At 45.2% G+C, this 20950-nt stretch overlaps 1 protein-coding gene across 1 annotated transcript in view; it reads left to right on the top strand.

Moving 5' to 3' along the window:
- Positions 1–15102, top strand: part of LOC119167192 (uncharacterized) — a 70441-nt gene extending 55339 nt beyond the window's left edge. Inside the window, exons 5-9 of the mRNA XM_075866950.1 lie at positions 464–664; positions 3604–3814; positions 8822–9086; positions 11917–12308; positions 14622–15102. Coding sequence (XP_075723065.1) covers positions 464–664; positions 3604–3814; positions 8822–9086; positions 11917–12308; positions 14622–14909 — 1357 coding nt within the window. The 3' untranslated portion in view covers positions 14910–15102. The remainder of the gene's footprint in view (positions 1–463; positions 665–3603; positions 3815–8821; positions 9087–11916; positions 12309–14621) is intronic.
- The last annotated feature ends 5848 nt before the right edge of the window (positions 15103–20950 follow it).

Here is a 20950-nt window from a genome sequence, read left to right as displayed (position 1 = left end):
ATATATATATATATATATATATATATATATATATATATATATATATATATTGGTTCTTTCATCCACATTTTTTTTTAATTTCCAGCTAGCTGGTGCATCTGCGCTAGCCACCAGCTTTCTTTTTTGTCGCCTGGTCTTGTCACACCCACTTTCTTGTCGGGATAAGCTGCGATGTATACCTTTGTACGTGCTGCGTTGACACCGCTCAATTCGCATTGAAACACAACACGAAAACCACTTCGCTTTCTTGAGCGTCTGTAATCCTTTACATCAACGTTCTGTGATACAAAATAGTTAGCTGGGGGCATATATACTACGCATAATATTTTCTATTTGTTGCTGCTGCAGTGAGTTGCCCTTGCGTCTGAAGTATCTTTAAGATCCTCATGTCATGACCTGGAAGATGGCCTTCGCATTCGAGTCACCTTAAGCAGCTTTCCGGGTTACTGTCTTCTTGTTCCAGTGCCACCACGGCACGAGACCTGACGTACGCAATGGTAGGGGAGACCCTGCTGTCCACCCTGCGTATCCCGCACAAGGTCAGCGAGCTCCTGGTAGAAGTGCTGAGAGCGTTCAACGTGCACTTCAAGTTCCACTTCTCACGGCTGTATGACGTGGATCGGGACGTGACCAGGATATTCGAGTCGTCCACTAAGGAACACCGGTGAACATCATATCTAACTAGGCGATATGGGGACGAGCAAGTCAAATGGTGTCTTCCAAGCGAAAATTTATGATGCCTCATCGAATCAACACGACTGATCAGAAAAAAAACGATGAGGTCATCATGGGACATGACTTCATTGATTAGTTTGTGACGTCACATGATGTGATCGGTGATCACAGCTTCAGTTGGTCCAAAGTTGGCCGATGCTGGACGCAGTGCAAAAGCAGGTGAGGTGGAGGAAGCCCGCTATGCTTACAATCCTTGAGGCAGTTCAAACTTGCCTCAAATGCTGAAGGCTTGCGGAGAGGTGTGAATTAGTATATCCAGTGAGAGGCAAAAGATAGCTTTTGTCTTCTAGTGGTCTTGGGTGAATGCGTAAGAAACCAGTTTTTTTAACAGTATACATGGTTGATGGTTGTATTGATCTTAAAGCTGTGTGTGTAGACTTCAGTGATTAAACGACCAAACAAGGCAGGAACGCCACACAGCGTGTGTGAACAGATGAAATAGTTTTAGTAGCTGGAATTCACGTTGAATTCCAACTATTAAAACATAAGACAAGTAAAAAGTGTGGGAAAACATACGTTACTTGTGCCACATATAGCAATGATAGCTTTACAATGCAATTTAACATAAGCTATACTGTGCAGCGTGCGACTCAATGAGGAATTACTAAAAGAAAAAAAGCCACACCGGTTGTAAACACACACACTCATGATGGTTCGCGAGGAAGAATATTTTCACATTATGTATATGTCGTAGTCATACTTCAACAGAGAGATGCTGCTAGCATAGTTGGGACTTACTCAAAGGCTTAGTAACACCAAGGGCCGAATCAGGGAAGAACGTTAAGCACGCCACGCTTTGACGAAACTTCATTGCGTGTGATTGTAGCTTTGTGTCCTTAAGACGTTCACTAGTTGGTAATGTTTCATCACTTGTAGGAAACGCAATAATGATCATAAACCTTTTTTTTTGTCAAAACGTGTGAGAATGCTGGAATAGAGGAAAAGGGATATTCCGTGAAGCCGTGTGCAAGCTTTTCTTGCAGGCTTCTTGAACCATATATAGAACCATTTTGCTTCGCTGAAAAACACATTTCTCCCTCTAATACCCGAAAGTTGACCGATGAATTGAACGCTAGGAAACGTCAGTGCACATCTTAACGTGTGGTGTTTTATTCGCTCCATTACACACACACGCATATATATATATATATATATATATATATATATATATATATATATATAATGTGTATATATATATATATATATATATATATATATATATATATATATATATATATATATAATGTGTATATATATATATATATATATATATATATATATATATATATATATATATATATAATGTGTATGTGTGTGTGTGTGTATATGACGTGCACTGTCATTAACAATCACCCACAGCAATAGACCCTCTTCGAAAATGTAAAGTTCTTTCCTGCTATGGCCCCGCCGCGGTGGTCTTGTGGCTAAAGTACCCGGCTGCTGACCCGCAGGTCGCGGGATGAATCCCGTCGGCGGCGGCTGCATTTCCGATGGAGGCGGAAATGTTGTAGGCCTGTGTGCTCAAATTTGGGCGCACGTTAAAGAACCCCAGGTGGTCGAAATTTTCGAAGCCCTGCACTACGGCGTCTCTCATAATCATATGGTGGTTTTGGAATGCTAAACCCCACATATCGATCATCATCTTTCCTGCTATGATCTATGAAAACTAATGGCGGCTAGTCACTCACTGCAAACAGCCTGTTCAAGCGCGGAATGCTTACGCTATGACGTGGAAAATGTAGAGTCGACTCTTTTGATAGAAACGCGCACAGTAGAGAAGCCCCGGCACGTGCAACTAGGACCAAGTCTCCACTTAAAGCATGACAGGTGCCGCTATTATATGAGCGAACATGCAGCTCAGAGAAGCGCGCTTGAGAATTATGAGAGGTGTCTATTGTTCTCAGCGGCCCTGGCGTTTCGCCTACTATCAATCACAACACAACTTAACAATAAATACAAGCTCCACCTCCAGAGCTGTAGCGCGACCGTCATTCATCTGTGAAAGATTCGTATGAGCTGGCTGCCGTTCTAACCACGAGTTCCTTTTCGTTGTTAATACATCTACTACGTGTACAAAGTTTAGGATTGGCGTCGCTACTGAAAATATTATAGGTTTCAATGAGAATCGATGTCGGAATCTTTTCGGAAATTTCGCAGGAAATTAGTATGCGACTGAAATCCAGTGACTCGAGTGTCTACACCTTCCTGAATTACGGAAGTGGAGCTTGACATCATGAAAACGGGCATATGCGACTAGCCGGGTATGTATAGAAATTGGCTCTGTGGGGCAGGGACGACTTATGGGCCGAGCTTACGTTCATTCTTCGGTCTTTACCAACTGTAATTAATTTGATATGTGGCGTTCAACGTCCCACAGCCACCGTACGATTATGAGACGCCGTAGTGGAAAGCTCCGGAAATTTCGACCACCTGGGGTTCTTTAACGTGCGCCAAAATCTCGGCACTCGGGCCTACACCATTTCCGCCTCCATCGGAAATGCAGCCGCCGCAGCCGGGATTTGATCCCGCGACCTGCGGGTCAGCAGCCGAGTATCTTAGCCACTAGACCACCGCGGCGGGGCGACTGTAATTAATTTCATCATCTGCGTAACACTACCGTGACAATGCTTGCCTATTTTGCGATGCAAATCGGAATGGTTGATTGTGATTGGGTCAATGCCGATGCCAATCAGCATTGCCAATCGGCGTCAATGCGAATTGGATCTTGATGGGACGGTGGCACCTGTGGGCCGAATTTACGGTTCTCAACTCGTAATGACTGTAATTTCTTCAGTCTCGTGACAGTCCTTAGCTTGGCATGCAAATTTGAAATTTCAATGGCTGTTTTTTTTTCTCCTCCGTGCGCAGTGCGACCACGGACCAGAAGTCGAACTTATCTTTCGTTCACGTGCCTCTGACGGCGAGGATTAATTTCCTTCGTTCGAACTCCAGCAACGCTACTGTCACTGGCTTGGCCGACGTGCGAGGTGACCCCGCCGCCATTGCTGCCATCAAAAGAATTCGCTCGGAACCTCTGTCTACGGCGGGCCTTTACGCTCTGAGCGTGTTGCTGGCCCAGGTGAGAAATGGACTTATCGGAGGCGTAAACCAGTTAAGCCAGACCTTCAGGTCATCGGTCTTTGTCAAAATGGTTATTACGCCATGAAAAAAAAAGCAACAGCGCATAAACAGACGCTGACAAATTGAAGTCATGTGGTCTTTTAAGCATTCATCTTTTGTTGCTATAGCAATAGCAGGAGCACACTCGACTGGTTTTCGCCGTCACCGTCACCCTCGTTTCCCGTATATGTGCGTGTGACGCTATGACGAGTGGGAGAAGTGGCCTGGCTCATACCTACGTTTATTCATATTCTCGCTTCTTCCTTCTCGGCCTCTACTAACCATCGCTTCATGCCTCACATGTATGCATGTATATACGTGAGGACAAAAAGCAAAATAAAAAGGAGAGAAAAAAAATTCGAAAAGCGTCACCTCCCACATGTGACCCCTCGAATTACAGCGCGCAGCGATAGATAATTTGGCGGAATACAGGATTCATTATTGAACTTCTCCGCGCAAAAACTTCCCACAAGTATTACAAAAGACGAGGACTGCGCTTGTCCTCGTCTTTTGTGTTATTTGTCGGAAGTATAAATAACATTAACATTAACATTAACAATAAAGCATTACCAACTAGCCCAATCCCACACTTTACTGGAATACAGGAATTCTCATGTGCCCAAATTTCTAGCAACGTCTGGGGATGTCTACACTGTGGCGCACCTTGTAATTATGTCGTACTTTTACCACATGAACACATAAAAATTACTCTTATATACCACCCCAAAATGCGGATTATGGCGCTCGTAATATACCAAGTGTCATCTTTTAATTGCCATTCGCTCGATGCGGCGCAGTTACAGCAGCGTAAAAGCTTAAATTAACTGTCTCGCAAAAATAAAAAAAAATCAGATATTAGCTAAATGGTACAAAACATTAGTAGGCAATTCTCCATGCAAAAAATGCTGGCAAACGAAGTTTGGCCTGTGTACCTCGGATTCATTTTCTTTCTTTCTTGTCTGTCTCTTCCTCTTTTCTTTTTCTTTCTCTTTTCTTTTTTCGATTTTTCTATTTGCTTTCTTTCTTTCTTATTTCCTCTCCTCATCCTTTCCTTTCTCTACTTTTTCTCTTCTGTTTTCTTTTTCTTTCTTCTCTTTATTTTCTTCCTTTCTTCTCCTTCTTTCTTTATTGTTATATTGTGCTTCTTCTTGTTTCCTTTCGCCGTGTCATGGAAGTGGAAGTGGAAGCAAGCGGATGTTACATCAAAGGGCTTAGCTGCGCAAGATTTGCGCATGGGGACTGCAGGCAACAGCGAAAGTCATCCGTGAAAGCATAGGACAACAGTGAATGTTATAATGGTGGAGCGTTCGACCTATAGTGATACCAAGCTTTTGCTGAAGATGCTAAGTTTTTCCCAGTACGAAGTGTGGTTAGGCTTTGCTATCCTTTTCCGGTTCCGGTGGGTGCCCGACACTATACGCCCTTATCACGCGGTTTTGGAAGAAAAATGTTGCCTGGTTTTCAATCATGTGACTAGTTACGTGATACTGCATGATTTTTATATTGAATTACAATGGCAGATCATGAGCGCTGGGCTGGATCGCGAATGGAGTGCTGTCACGGACGGCCATTTTTGGCGGCCCCGCGTCACGGCAATTAACGGGCGCCGTACTCCCCCACTGACCGTGGGAACGGCGGGCGCATGAAAGAGAGCCGAGAAGTGCAGAATGGGATGCTCTTCTTCGAACGTCGCCGCCGACGTTTGATCCTTTTGCAACTGCGGCGGCGTCTGCAAGGTCGTGGAAGGCCGCGATGTACCCCGAACAAGGACTAGACTACGGGACGCACCGGCTGAGAGCCAAACAGTCTGACCGTTTCCCACGGGCGAAACCGTGGGAAAACCTCTGGCGGCCAAGTCGTATGACAACACCCCAACAGGTTGTCACTCTCGCTAGTTGAGGGCCCTCTCCTAATTAAAAAGGGGTGGGGTCAATATATTTTTGGGGCAGAGTTTCCATCAATGAAACGCACATGATTGGACCCATGTAGAGGCCTCTTGTCCCCAAGGAAGAGAGCGAGGAGACACGAGGGGGATTTAAGTGCAGGATTTTGCCCTGCTAGGCAGATTAGTCGCTGACGAAAATGGTGTAGAAACAGATCAACAAGCATCTCTTCTGGAAGTTTTTAGTGTGGCTCTGTATCGGCTGGCAGCCCCGCCGCGGTGGTCTAGTGGCTAAGGTACTCGGCTGCTGAACCGCAGGTCGCGGGTTCGATTCCCGACTGCGGCGGCTGCATTTCCGATGGAGGCGGAAATGTTGTAGGCCCGTGTACTCAGATTTGGGTGCACGTTAAAGAACCCCAGGTGGTCGAAATTTTCGGAGCCCTCCACTACGGCGTCTCTCATAATCAAATGGTGGTTTTGAGACGTTAAACCCCACAAATCAATCAATCCATCTGTATCGGTTGGCCACCTAAACTTAGCCGTTCGTCTAGTTGTGACGCGATATTAACATCTGCAACGTAGACATCGGGACTTCGCCTCGAGTTAGCTCAACCTGCTCGAAGTCACCTGCAAGCACTAGCCTCCCGGAGCCACCAGCGTTGCAACACCGCTGACATCGCAGTCGTGCCAGAACTCTCTTCGACTTCTCGCATCCGATCGTTGGGGACGCAACGCTGCCGGTCATCACACGTATGCCTTCACCTGTTTATATCTTCGTACTTTCTCCTTCGTAGTTCTATTGTTGTCAGTTTGTGTAGTTTGTAATAGTTCTCTCTCGTAAGCTGATTTATTGTTTCTTTATATGTATTTTTAGTTGTATCAAGTGTTGATGTATTTTGTTAGTTGTATTGAAGTGTTGTACTAGATCCCGTGTGCTGCAATATCACTAGAGTAAAGTTTGTTTTGTTTTCCCACGTCTCTGATCTCTTCACTGTCTCTGCTTGCGTACGGAACGAACTAACCTGCTGTCATTCCCGTCGCCGACTTTGCGCTGGCGACGCTATAGAGTGGCAGCTTGTAACAAGTGCGCATATCTGACCTGATTTGCTCTTGCCAAATCTGAGATTGGAACGCGCGCGTCTCGACGGGAGCTCTTTTTGAGCGGAAATCCAGCGAGGGAGCACGAGAGGCTGCGAGGGAGTGTAAAGCGTTTTCCGGTCATCCACCGGTGATTTGATGAAAAGCGGGCGCATAGAATACGTCACTTGAACTTCCGATCAAATCCACCGATTTTGGCGGAGCAAGACTTCTTGCTCCACGGAGCGATCCTTGAACTGCGGTTGCTCTGAATCTGCCATTGGAACACGCAATTCACGCTCCCATTTCGCCATTGGAATGTGATTGCTCTACTCGGAGCAGAAAAACTTAATCTGGATCTGCCTTTAGAATTCAACATTATCGCGTAACGTACTCGATCATAGTAATCGCATTCTGCGGCCGGACAAATCGGTGCGCGTGAGGTGGGAGCGTAGCAGAAGATGAAAAGGAAGTAAAAAAAGCGCAAAAATATAGACAAGGACACATGAAGGGACTCTGTCCTTGTCTATATTTTTGCGCTGTTTTCACATCCCAAGCATGAACCATCAACTTGCCCAACTTTCTCTATTATTTCAATTTATTTTAGTGCATCGGGCTCTTCTCTTTATCCCAACCCTCTTCATGGCGATCCGGCCTCCTTGGCTCCTAACATAGCCGTGTGTGTCTAAAAAACTTCCTCTGGCCTTGTCTATATTTTTGCGCAGTTTTTACTTCCCCGGTATGAGCTACCGACTAGCCCAACTTTCGCTATTGCAATTTATTTCTAGTGCATCGCGCTCTTCTCTTTATCCCAACGTTCTTCACGATGACCCGGCCTCCTTGGCTTCTACCATAGCCGTGTGTGTCTAAAAAAACTTCCTCTGTCCTTGTCTATATTTTTGCGCTGTTTTTACTTCCCAAGTATGAACCACCAACTATAGCCCAACTTTCGCTATTATTGCAATTTATTTCTTGTGCATCGGGCTCTTCTCTCTATCCCAACGTTCTTCACGATGACCCGGCCTCCTTGGCTCCTAACATAGCCGTGTGTGTCTAAAAAACTTCCTCTGGCCTTGTCTATATTTTTGCGCAGTTTTTACTTCCCCGGTATGAGCTACCGACTAGCCCAACTTTCGCTATTGCAATTTATTTCTAGTGCATCGCGCTCTTCTCTTTATCCCAACGTTCTTCACGATGACCCGGCCTCCTTGGCTTCTACCATAGCTGTGTGTGTCTAAAAAAACTTTTTCTGTCCTCGTCTATATTTTTGCACTGTTTTTAGTTCCCAAGTACCACCAACTAGCCCAACTTTCGCTATTATGGAAGAAGAGGACAAAGCAAGTGATTGCCGGTTTATTTTTGTTCTCACTGCCTGAAGCAACGAAAAGCTTCAACACTTTTGCTGTCGATATATATATATATATATATATATATATATATATATATATATATATATATATATATATATAAAAGCTCATAACAGCGTAGTTCTCTTCTGATCCAGAGCTAATTCTGCATGTGGTTAATCTAGGTTAATGTAGCGCTAATCTGGTTCTTCAGTAGATTTCGATGTTCTGAATCCCGCGCTAAATACTGCGCTAATGTGGGTCCTGTGTAGGTCCTGGTGTAGCTCTAAATCCTGAACTTCATGGAGCTCCAGTGCCGTGAAGCCTTCGGAAGTGCGTTTGTATAGCATGGATAAATCAACTATTCGCTTGGGAATCGCCCGCTCGCCGGGGTGGTGGAGCTCTCTTTGAGTGGCGCGGGTACTATAGCCACAAGTTTCAGGACTGTGTTTAGGAATTCGCGGCAAGTTATTACAAATAGTTTTTTGGTATTTTGGTAGTTTATGATATCTTGAACCTCGCTAACTTAGTTTGCGTTGGTTTCGGGTATGGTTAGTTTTAGTTTAGTTTTAGGCCTGTATTCGCCATGTGCGTGACCACGAGACAGTGGCCGGAAGAGAGCGCCACTAGAGTGCTACGCACGCAAAACGCCTCCACCCAGGTAATGAAATACAGCCTACTACTCCGGGAGCTGTACGTTCCGAAACCGTCCGACAACGTTCGCTGGTGCCTGCAACAGACGGCCGAGCACTTCGGCGAGCTCTTCACCGAATGGGTGGCACGCAAGTTCCAGAAGCCAAGTGCACTGGCCACCGTGCGCGGACTGTTCGCCGACATCCGAATGCTGCTCATGCGAGACAACCGTGTCAACCGGGGCGTTCTCGTTGGCACGGGCCGTTTGGAGAGGACTCAGCTGTTGTTCTATGGTATACTTCTAGATCATGTCGTACCAAAAGTCCGGTCAATGTGTCTGTTAGAAAGTCCGGTCAGGGTGCCACTGACTAGTGTGTTTGATTCGTAGTGTTATTTCACGAGCCACAATTAGTATGGTCACGCACCGCAGTCGAAAAATTCGGCCCGTACGGCTAACTCTTACGACAAAATCTTGTCGCGATTTATCCTCCTAGATTTGCCCCGGGTGCAACTACACGAAACTCGCCCCACCGTGGTGGTCTAGTGGCTAAGGAACTCGGCTGCTGACCCGTAGGTTGCAGGCTCAAATCCCGGCTGTGGCAGCTGCATTTCCGATGGAGGCGGAAATGTTGTAGGCCCATGTGCTCAGATTTGGGTGCACCTTAAAGAACCCCAGGCGGTCGAAATGTCCGGAACCCTCCACTACGGCGTCTCTCATAATCAAATGGTGGTTTTTGGGACGTTGAACCCAACATATCAATCATCAATTAACCTCATGAAACTCTATGGTTATACTGCCGTTCACGGATCACGTGAACATGTATTCCCCAAAGTTGAAGATTTTGTTTGTGGCTCAGTATGAGTACACGTTTGTTGTATCAATATCACTTTAAGACAGCTGTGTTTATATATTTGTGAACTTATAATTTTCTTTACTCCTGTAATCATTCTGGATGATTATGTACCAGTGTATTCAGTACAACAATTCTTGTTGGTGTGTGTATGCTTTTGCTGCCAAGGTGGCAAAACCGAGTCAGGCGTTTATTTAGCCTTTAGTCGTGTTCCCCAAGGCAAAGTGTAACGATTTTGCCTTGAATAAAAAATGAAATGAAAATGAAATGAAATAATTTTCCGACAAAGCATGAATCCCTTCATCAAAGCTAATAGTTGGCAGAGTTTGCGCGCGTTCATTGTTAACGAAACTGTGCGGAAGACAAGGATGACCCAGCAATGACAAGAATGGGCGCCCACTAGCAAAAAAACTTTTATTTGAATCTACACAGAAGAATCGCAGCAGAATCATCATACACAAAGGAACATGTAACAAGAAAATGATTTTACTTGTAGTTGTAAATTGCTCTATCACAATATCAAAATCTCGTCGGTTGCCACGAGGGGACGCTTGGTGGGGGGGAAACGTGCAAAAACTAAATGGTCGTGGCAACGCCACCTTGAACTTTAATCGCCATGGCGACATAGATTTGAACGGCGTTTACTAGGCCCTACGTAATTACAAATCGGGCATTATGTTGTAAATATGAGGGGGCCAGAGATGTAGCATACGAAACTTAAGTATATTTCGACAAATTATAGCCGCTCAAGTTTACTCAAGTTACTCAATTTTATTCATTATTATTTCATGTACATGAAACGGGGTACATGATACATACAGAATCAGGAGGATAATCAGGGGGACCTCGTATAATTAGTGGCGTACATAAAAGCTAACGGCAGCAAAAAGAGTGAACACATTGCAATTGCATTGCAATCTGTTCACTCACAATTCACAATTGCAATGTGTTCATTGCAATTGCAGAGACCGACCTATACTAAGAAAAATATATATACGATAGTAGCATTATACAAAGTTTAAAAATACCAATACAGAAGTGTGATGTGATGATGAAAATAAATATATTACGGATAAAGAAAAGGATCCTTTAATAATGTTTTTATGTTGTGTAAAGATTGCAGTGACCGAGATAATTTAGTATAGAGAGGTATGCGATTCCAAAGATGAATACCATAAAAGCGAGCTGGAAATCTGTCACAGTTCGATCTTATTTTGGATAAAAGAACGTTTTTTTTTCTCTGAAAACCTTGTATTGTTATTGACAAGGACATGGTGACGAATACTATCTACTGATGTTTCATGATCTATAAGACTGTATGTGATGAGGGATACTCTGTGATAAAACATCTCTTGAATCGGTAGAATGCGCCGCTCTGGATAGATGTGTACAGAATGGGAACGGAATAGGCTATATGTCATTAGTTTTATCGCCTTTTTTTCTTTTTTTTGAAGGCGCTCGAAAGCCGTTGGAGGTGAATGGCGTATGTGTTACGTCATGATGATAGGCACTATGATAAATCGCTGTTAATATAAGCATGATAAAAATACAAAGAAAGTGATTTGATATCCCCCACGTTACGTGCGGAGGTTTCGATGCGACATTTACCCTCTAACGCTCACAAGCAGTTATGCCTTAAGAAAAGTTGAGATAATAGTCGCAATATTTAGCCCTTGTGTGTAGTCATTTTAAGAAAAAACAGTGACATTTTGTTTGTCGTTTAAGTTGTTCGGTCTTATTTAAAGATAATTTATTTGAATAAACGTTCCATTACGAGTACCATAATTATATTTCAATTGTGCAATAACGCATTTTCCATAAACTTTTGACAGGTTTGTCTTAGATTTAACGCATTATGTTTAGAGTAAAAAAAAAACGTGACACAGATGACAATAGAGATAAAAATAAAACATTGACCTTGATTTTCGTTTACTAATAAATCTGTGGCGGCAAAACTAACAGTAGTTTTCAGAGCATTCTTGGTTTGTCAAATTTGATTCACTGTCTCACTTTCACTTCCTTTCAAAAAATGGACTTCGTAGTTACTCAGCCACCTATTTGACTTTTGCATTCTTCTGTTACATTGATAGCGAGAGGGTTTTATCTTATCGTGCTTTTCCAGTTTCTGTTTCATTCTGTTTCGATAGAAATAAAATTTTATTTGCGAATCAGTGCCCGTTATTGCCGTTCATTGCACGTGTTATTTCATTCAAAATGAATCAATCACTCCATTCATTCTTTCGGGCACAAATCTACGATTTTGTCTTCACAGGGCAGGACAGCCTCAAAGCGATAGTCCCGCCAGCTCCGCAATTTTCTGCCAGCATGCGCAACAGCTTCCTCGCCAACCTGGCCGTCGCTTTGCGTAGTCGGGCGGGCCGAGGTCCCAGCGACGATCGCTCAGCCGAGTTCGTTCTGTCCGGTTTCGTCGGCTACCACGGCGACTCGTTCGTCGTGGCGCCCGCCTACCTGTCCGGACACGGCGTGCTGGCACTTCGCGTGGACGAAGTCGACGTCTTCTACCCGACCCTGGCGGCGCTGATGCTGCGAGCCATCTACGAGGACGCCGCTTTCTACTCCCCGCCCTCAATGGCCAACTACACGGACGGCTGCTTCAGCGAGTCCGTCTCCTTCGCGCTGGGGAGATACGTGGCGCCTCATGCGGTGCGTTGTTGCAGAACAAAATAGACTAATAAAATAGGACCTGTTGTCATGTCGGTGAAATGGGTATTAGCGATGTTTCCAGTGTGTGCGCATCATCTACAGCTTTTTCCTTTTTTTATTTTTTCCTTGTGTGTTCTCTTTCTTTCCATTTCTTTTTCTTTCGTGCTTTTTCTTTCCTGTTTCTTCTATTTCTCCTTTCTTTCGTGCTTTATTTCTTCCTTCTTTCTCGTTTTTCTTTCCTTACTTATACTAATAATTCTATCCAATTGCGCAATGCTACTTCCTAACCTTTTCCATCCTCCATGCATGTAACATGACCTTCACTCACGTACGAGTGAGAAACGAACACAAGCAGAGCCTGTATTTTTTATGTGTGCACCTAGCCTACGGGAATCTACTCTCAAATTCGCGTATAGTCTAGACTGTAGGGGTATTTACGAAAGCCTGGCCAAAGCACTTGGAGGGGTATTACCACCGCCCGCAACGCAACGCTTCCGTATTCACAGGAGACGACGGCGGTCACGCAGGAACGAAATTCAATGCGTCAGTGAAAGCTAATCGACAATGAAATCCGAGTTGTGTGAAATAATGAATGACCTCCAAAGCAGGTCAGATTTCCGTTCCGTAACAGCAACAACTGATCGCTGATAAATCTATGATCGAGAGAGCACGAGATTATTCAATAAAATGGCTCCTACAAGTGCGCATGTGAACGTCATGCCTTCGAGCTGTATTTGGCAAGACCCTCATGTCTTTTGCGCTTTGAAGCACCAGTTTTTCGCTGATCGTATGACCGCCACCACCTAAATTTGCAACTTGTAGAAGCTTCGATTTAAAAGTAAACTTCAGCGCAAGGTCGAATCGGTGAATGCGACCGTAACGAATTGGGATCTAGTGCGAAGTAGGACTAGTAGTTAGCACTTGGTATATGATCTAACTTAACTCTGAAAAATGCTGCGGTTAAGGAGTGTGGCCAGTCTAAGCGAAGTGGTCTGCTGACAAACGCTTCAACGCGAATCGGAGTAAGTGGGAGAAGCACCGCACGTATACTGTAATTATCAGCTGTTTGAACCTATTTGACAACCCCGCCGTGGTGGTCTAGTAGCTAAGGCACTCGGCTGCTGACCCGCAGGTCGCGGGTTCGCATCCCGGCTGCGGCGGCTGCATTTCCGATGGAGGCGGAAATGTCGTAGGCCCGTGTGCTCAGATTTGGGTGCACGTTAAAGAACCCCAGGTGGTCGAAATTTCTGGAGCCCTCCACTACGGCGTCTCTCATAATCATATAGTGGTTTTGGGACGTTAAACCCCACATATCAATCAATCAACTTGTTTGACAGAAACCCATATAAATAATAAATATCGAATGATCGGTTACAGCTCGGTTAAGCAAAGACTTACGGACCACTTGATAGTTTTGTGAGAAATATATGTCAAGCAAATTCTCTAATATGACAAAGCTATTTTTTGTGAGATGTCAAGTCGTTGCAACAAGGTCCTAATGGATTATGAATCGGTTCACAAGACCGGTAGTAATTTTTCTGCCTGTAGCCTAAGGAGTCTGTCGTAGATAACTGAGCGTCAGCTCGCCTTATTCTAACCGAGTGTGGAAGTAATTGGGTTCGATTCGGCCGAAGTGAAAATGAGTGGACGTGTGTCGTGACTGAGTTGAGGTGATTTGTACTATGAAATCGCCTGTGAGTGTGAGTTGTCAATCTTCCACAATTTGGCGTGCCAAAGCGAATGCACGAGCCTGTCGAGGGATATGGTTGGGCGGTGCTCACTGTTTGTTCCTTTGCTATTGCTTGGTCCACACGCTTCGCCGTTTGCTTTTCATTGGACCTGAATAGTGCGGACGGAATAATACTTGTCCACAGCGCCCAGCCGGCCACTAAAGCTGCCGTTTCATGCAGAAATGTGCGAAGACGTGCGCAGTGATACCATACATGGCCATATATGGTAGGTCCTTGTGCTAATAATCAAGCGTGAATGGAAGCTTTTAGCTTACGTGAAGTACAAGCTGCGGCCAATAACAGCATCGACAGCCATGCGTTCCACAAGCGTGCATGTTTCCGTACATGTTTTCGTGCCCGCCCTGCGGGAAATGGGCAGCATGGAAATGCCAGACCCCAAAAATGAGCTAGTCTTTTTTTTCACAGACGAAATTATAATAGATATTATTGGGGTTTAACAACACAAAACCACCTCATGATTGAGAGACGTCGTAGTGAAGGGCTCCGGAAATTTCGACCAGCTGGGGTTCTTGTACTACCCAGTAGAATGAATATCCATATCGCTGGTTGCTTTCCAACGCAGGTGATGCCATTCATGGGAAACCGCTGGGCAATTTTCTTCGCGTCCTTCCTCTCGAGGCGGAGGGCGGCCGACGTGCACCGTCGGCTGGGCGACAACGGCCGGGCTCATCTCTACTTTCGCCTCGTCTGTTTCTTCTCCTGCGGGGACCCGGCGATGCGGGACACCTGCAACGACGTCGCTTATTCGAGCAACGATCTGTCGCGCTCCATCGGCTGTCACCGAGAGCGGAGCATCAAGTGCGACTGCGACCGCCTGGACAATTGCGAAACTCATATGCCGCGCGCATAGGCGAAAGGCAAAGCGCGGTGCGGTTGCGTCGGGCGTGGTGGGCCCAAGTGGAGGCGTTGCTGTAGCGGTCGACGCGCCAGTCACTATAGATTCGCGCGAAATTTGCATAAACGAAACGCTTATTTAGGAATGGTTCTACAAATGCCCGTGGTATATCGAACTAGCCAGTCAATAAAATATAGTTTCAGCGTAATTGGGGAGTTACGTATAGGGAGAGGTATACAGAAAGAGGTCCCTTAGTGTAAACACTGCAATGGGACCTCTTGTTATAAAATACACAAAGCAAAAATAAAAACAAGAGCAGGATCGCGTAAAAGAAGCGTGAATATGCGTACAAAATAATAAAAGAGGCAGTATGGTATGCAATGACGTAGAGAATATTTGACATTGAAGTAAACAAAAAGGGAATTAAAAAGTGAAGCTAATACAGAACAAACGAAGCAATCGCTAGAAATAAGCACTAACAAATATTTCAGAAGAAAAATAAAATATTAGGAATAGATGAACACATGAAAATGTATGACAAAAAAAAGGCAACGACAGTAACTACTCTTAAGTGAGAATTTTAAAGAAGGATTCAGATAAAGGCGAACAGAATGTTGAAAGGCTTTTAATGAGGGAGAGGCTATAGTCTCTAAAGGCGGAGCGTTCCGTACCTTGATGGCGGAGAAGCTCACTGTAACGCTATAGTGGTGTGAAGGCTGTGGAATCAGCGGAGCTGGTGGCCTTGTCCTTCTTTCCCATCTCCTCCTGCTCACCATCACTATCCTTTTGCATGCCCCACTCATTTTTATGAACTCTGAACTCTCAATCACCGCCCAACGAGGCTGTTTCGCAGCGGCAACTTCGACGTGGCAATGCGGATTAGCCCATTGTCAATGCATTTGACCACGGACGGCATTACGACTATCTTGAGGGCCAGCACACTGTGGTAGTTGCGTATTTTAGGTCACCCAATGCTGGCTTTATTCAGCTTAGATTAGCTTTGATTCATGGCCGCGAGTAGGCATGATGGAGAGTGGAACGACGGCGAGTGCGAAACACTCTTAGTGCTTGATGCTTTCAGGTATTATGTGAGGGATTATGTCTCAGCTACCAGATCGTAATAAGATTACCTAGAGGCGAAAAAAAAAAGTGTTCTGCACGAGCAGTCATGGATGCTGGCGGCGCTAATTGACGGCTTTGCGTTTCGGTGTAATTCTATATCCCACAAAATGGACCGGAGGATAGCCGCCGTAGTAGCTCGGTTGGTAGAGCATCAGATGCGTTTTTCGAAGGTCGAAGATTCGTTTCCTGCCCGTGGCAAGTTGCCTTGTGGTCCACATTTTAAATAATGTGAAGCATTTCTTAGCGAACTTCGGCGACTATGAACGTATATATATATAATCAGGCTTAGACACTTTGTTGTTTTTTACAATAATGAATCGCGTAGACGTTTTAAGGCACCATACGCACTCTACCATGGTAAAGCCATTACCTGCCCCGGATAAGCCATGTCATTGGTGGGAGGGGCGTTTAGAAGAAAGTTGTTAACTATTTAGAGTAGTTAGTATTCTAGTACAGGAGAAAATAATGCCGTCCCGGGGTTTTATACCACGAAAAAGCTTTAAACGGTGTTTATAATTGGTTAACAATTTAGACTGCCAGGTACCCTACTATGGGAGTGCACAAAGGCGTCGCGGGGGCCTCAGAGTTGATGAGGTTCGGGGGGGGGGGGGAGTAGGAAAAGTGGGTAACAATTCAGAGTACAAGGTACTCTCACTATGGGAGAGCTTAAAGCCGTCCCGTGGAGCGATGGCCACAGCATACGGTTAGGAAAATTGGTTAACGATTCAGAGTACTAGGTACTCTACTATGAGAACAGTCAACTCAAAACTTAACTGCTGGCCTTACAAAACACGCAGACCCATACAAAATAGGCACGCTACATCATTAAAACCTTAAAATCATCTCAAGTGCAGGCCACGATTGTGTTAAAATATAATGCTGTACATGTAGAAACTTTAGAAGTCTGTTAGGCAGCGCAATTAATTTCGCACAAAGCATTTATCCTTTATTAAATGCGAAGCATTCCTTAGCGAGCTTCGGCGTATTTGAGCGTATCTATCTATCTATCTACCTATCTATCTATCTATCTATGTATCTATCTATCTTGACATAGATATTTATTTATCTATCTATCTATCTATCTATCTATCTATCTATCTAGGCATACATATTTATTTATCTATCTATCTATCTATCTATCTATCTAGGCATAGATATTTATTTATCTATCTATCTAGACATAGATATTTATTTCTCTATCTAGCCGCCTACGACTTTCAGCTCTCCTGACCGTTTCAATAATGGTATCGATACCAAACTTGGTATGACATCACATGACTGTATGAAGAACATACTTGATTAGTCATAACGTGAAAATCATGACATGAATGTCATGATTTACATTACATGGTACTGAAGCTCTTGCGGCGATTTCGTTCACATGACATGCTGCAAAACCGGTATGGTATGGCATGATTGCATGGCGAACACAAGCGACAGATCCTAACATGAAAATCATGACATGCGTGTAATGTAACAACATGACTACATCCACGCTCGAGATGCGCTCTCGGCCGTTTCGCTAGCCTCACATATACCAAATTTGGTAGTACGGGACGTGAATGAATGACGAAGGTATGTGACTGGTATAAACATGATGATCATGAGATGCGTGTCATGTAACAACATGGCTTCATGCCACGCTCATGATGCACTGGTGGCCTTCTCGCTAGCTTCACATGTACCAAACTCGGTATTACGTGACGCGAACGGACGACATAGGAAAATGACACATCCAAACATGATAATCACGACATGCGTGCCATGTAACATGACTAAATGCCACACTGACACTGATGATGCACTTGCTGCCGTTTCGATAGCTTCACATATGCGAAATTCGGTATTACGTGACGCCAACGGATGATGAAGGTATGTGACAGGTGCAAACATGATAATCATAAGGTGCGTGTCATGTGAGAACATTACATGGCACAGTCAAGACGCCAATACATTTCGGCGTGATGCGGTGCACGTGCTCGCCGGCGTTCCTTTCATCGCGTCACGCCGGCGTTGCCGCGCCAAGCGCCGGTCCTGCCATATACTCGCAGGCGCGCGCCACGATGCTTTGATGCATGCGCGTTTCAGCGCGTCCGGCATCCATTCGTCACAAAAGGAAGCGCATCGGCGCAAAATGCAGCATGTCGCATTTCGCGCCAGTTGCCGTCGGGCCGCACCGACGGACGCTGGTCGCGCCTGGCGTCAAACAATAGAGTGCTCGTGTTTTGCTTACGTTGCGTCGCTGTGCCCAGCGTGCGCACGCGTCAGCGCTACGTCGGAGTATAATGGGCCCGTCATGATGCGCTCGCGGCCGTTTTGCTAGCTCCACATATAGTAAATTTGGTATCACGTGACGTGAATAGATGAAGGTAACGCCTCCAAACATGATAATCATGACACGGAAGTCATGAACGGCATCATTTACCCCCACCTCGTAACGTTGTGCTGATTTTAAAGTGACATGTCAACATTTCTTATTCGTGCTTCGCCCCCGCCGTGGTGGTCCTGATTATCATGTTTAGATGTGTCATTTACCTTCATCTATTCACGTCACGTTATACCAAATTTTGTATCTGTGGATCTAGTGAAACGGCCGGGAGCTAGCTATGACCATGATATGTTGTCTTGTTCTTACATGACACGCATCTCATGATTATCATGTTTGCACTAGTCACATACCTGTGTCACCCATTCACGCACTGTAATACCAAATTTGGTATATGTGACGCAAGCGAAACGGTCGCAAGTGCATCATGAGCGTGGCATGTAGTCATGCTGTTACATGACACGCATATCGTGATTTTCATGTTATAGTCTGTCCCTTGTGTTCGCCATGCAATCATGTCACACCATACCAGTTTCTCAACATGTCATGTGAACGAAATCACCGCAAGAGCTGCAGGACCATGAAATGTGAATCTTGACATTCAAGACATACATGTCATAATTTTCATGCTATGACTGGTCAAATATGTTGTTCATACAGTCATATATTGCCGTACCAAGTTTGGTATTGATACCATTATCGAAACGGCCAGGAGAGCTAAAAGGCGTAGGCGGATGGATGGATGGATGGATGGATGGATGGATGGATGGATGGATGGATGGATGGATGGATGGATGGATGGATGGATGGATGGATGGATGGATGGATGGATGGATGGATGGATGGATGGATGGATGGATGGATGGATGGATGGATGGATGGATGGATGGATGGATGGATGGATGGATGGATGGATGGATGGATGGATGGATGGATGGATGGATGGATGGATGGATGGATGGATGGATGGATGGATGGATGGATGGATGGATGGATGGATGGATGGATGGATGGATGGATGGATGGATGGATGGATGGATGGATGGATGGATGGATGGATGGATGGATGGATGGATGGATGGATGGATGGATGGATGGATGGATGGATGGATGGATGGATGGATGGATGGATGGATGGATGGATGGATGGATGGATGGATGGATGGATGGATGGATGGATGGATGGATGGATGGATGGATGGATGGATGGATGGATGGATGGATGGATGGATGGATGGATGGATGGATGGATGGATGGATGGATGGATGGATGGATGGATGGATGGATGGATGGATGGATGGATGGATGGATGGATGGATGGATGGATGGATGGATGGATGGATGGATGGATGGATGGATGGATGGATGGATGGATGGATGGATGGATGGATGGATGGATGGATGGATGGATGGATGGATGGATGGATGGATGCGCTCAAAATCGCAGAAGCTCGCCAAGAAATTATTCGCTTTAATAACGCAGACGTATGCACTGGGCAAGTTGAAACTATACTCGGCGACAACTTTTCTTGGCCCTGGACGAAGACTACAGAGCCAAATCATGGGTATCCTACCGCCAGTGTATGTAGTCCCATAACAGCCCCCGTATTTTCGCGCCCATTCAACGTGAAATATAGAAGTTTTCCCTTTATTTTCTACGTGGGTTTATTTGAGCAGGCCGCAGCTTGCACCACTAAGACAGTCGTATTTATTTACAATTTATTCGTTGTGACATCGTGTTTATAACACGCGAGAAAAGCGCGCCTTTTTACGTGCACCTCAAACGCTATGCGGTATCTGCGTCTACACGAAACGCTCATGGTGCGACCACGTCACTTTCCATAGCGTTACAAGACGCGTGCCAAAACGGACTACTTCGCATAGTGCTACATGTGCAGAAGTTCCGCCTCCGTAGCTTTCCCTTCAATGCCAAGAAGAGTTGTCGCCCTAGTATAACAAGTATCTCACTTGTTACGCCTTTGTGCTTGAGAAGTGCGCTGTAAGAATCGACTATGTAGAGCTTGACACCCTAGAATGCTTTAGATGCGAAGCATCTTTTTGACTCCCATGTGTAAGGCAGTACGTACATCCGTACGAACGCACCGCAACGTGTTCGCCTCGCCGTAGGAGTTGGAGTGGTGCCAAGTATATATGTAGTGATTGTTAGAGGAAAAATAAAGGGACTTATTTCTGTCGGCCCGTTGGCGACACGGCGCAGTACCTTGCAGATGTGGGGGGGGGGGGGGGGGAGAGATAAAAGGAATAGTGGGAAATAGGCAATTGAATAGGACAGGCAATTGCGAATGACGAGAGCTAGGGCTTTGTTGCGTGAGGCAAATGATCAGGAGGAAGAGTCTGCGTTTGTTGACGCAGCATAGATTAACGGAAAAGATTCTTACTCGGTGGTGGTGGTAGATGGCAAAGGAAGTGTTCAAAATGCCGCTTCCGCTTATACGAAAGATCTGGGGGTCGCTGAGGTGGTGGCCATCACCCTAGCACTCATTGATTCGGGAAGATTTCTAGTATTTAGTGACTCTCACTCTGCAATTAAAGCCTTCTTGGGGGGAGTTATTAGCGCACCGGCTTACCGACTGCTGCAGAGTAAAG

Source organism: Rhipicephalus microplus, chromosome 6, assembly GCF_043290135.1.
Source record: "Rhipicephalus microplus isolate Deutch F79 chromosome 6, USDA_Rmic, whole genome shotgun sequence".
In the NCBI taxonomy this organism is placed as follows: Eukaryota; Metazoa; Arthropoda; class Arachnida; order Ixodida; family Ixodidae; genus Rhipicephalus; species Rhipicephalus microplus.
This window is presented reverse-complemented; position numbering and strand designations above follow the sequence as displayed.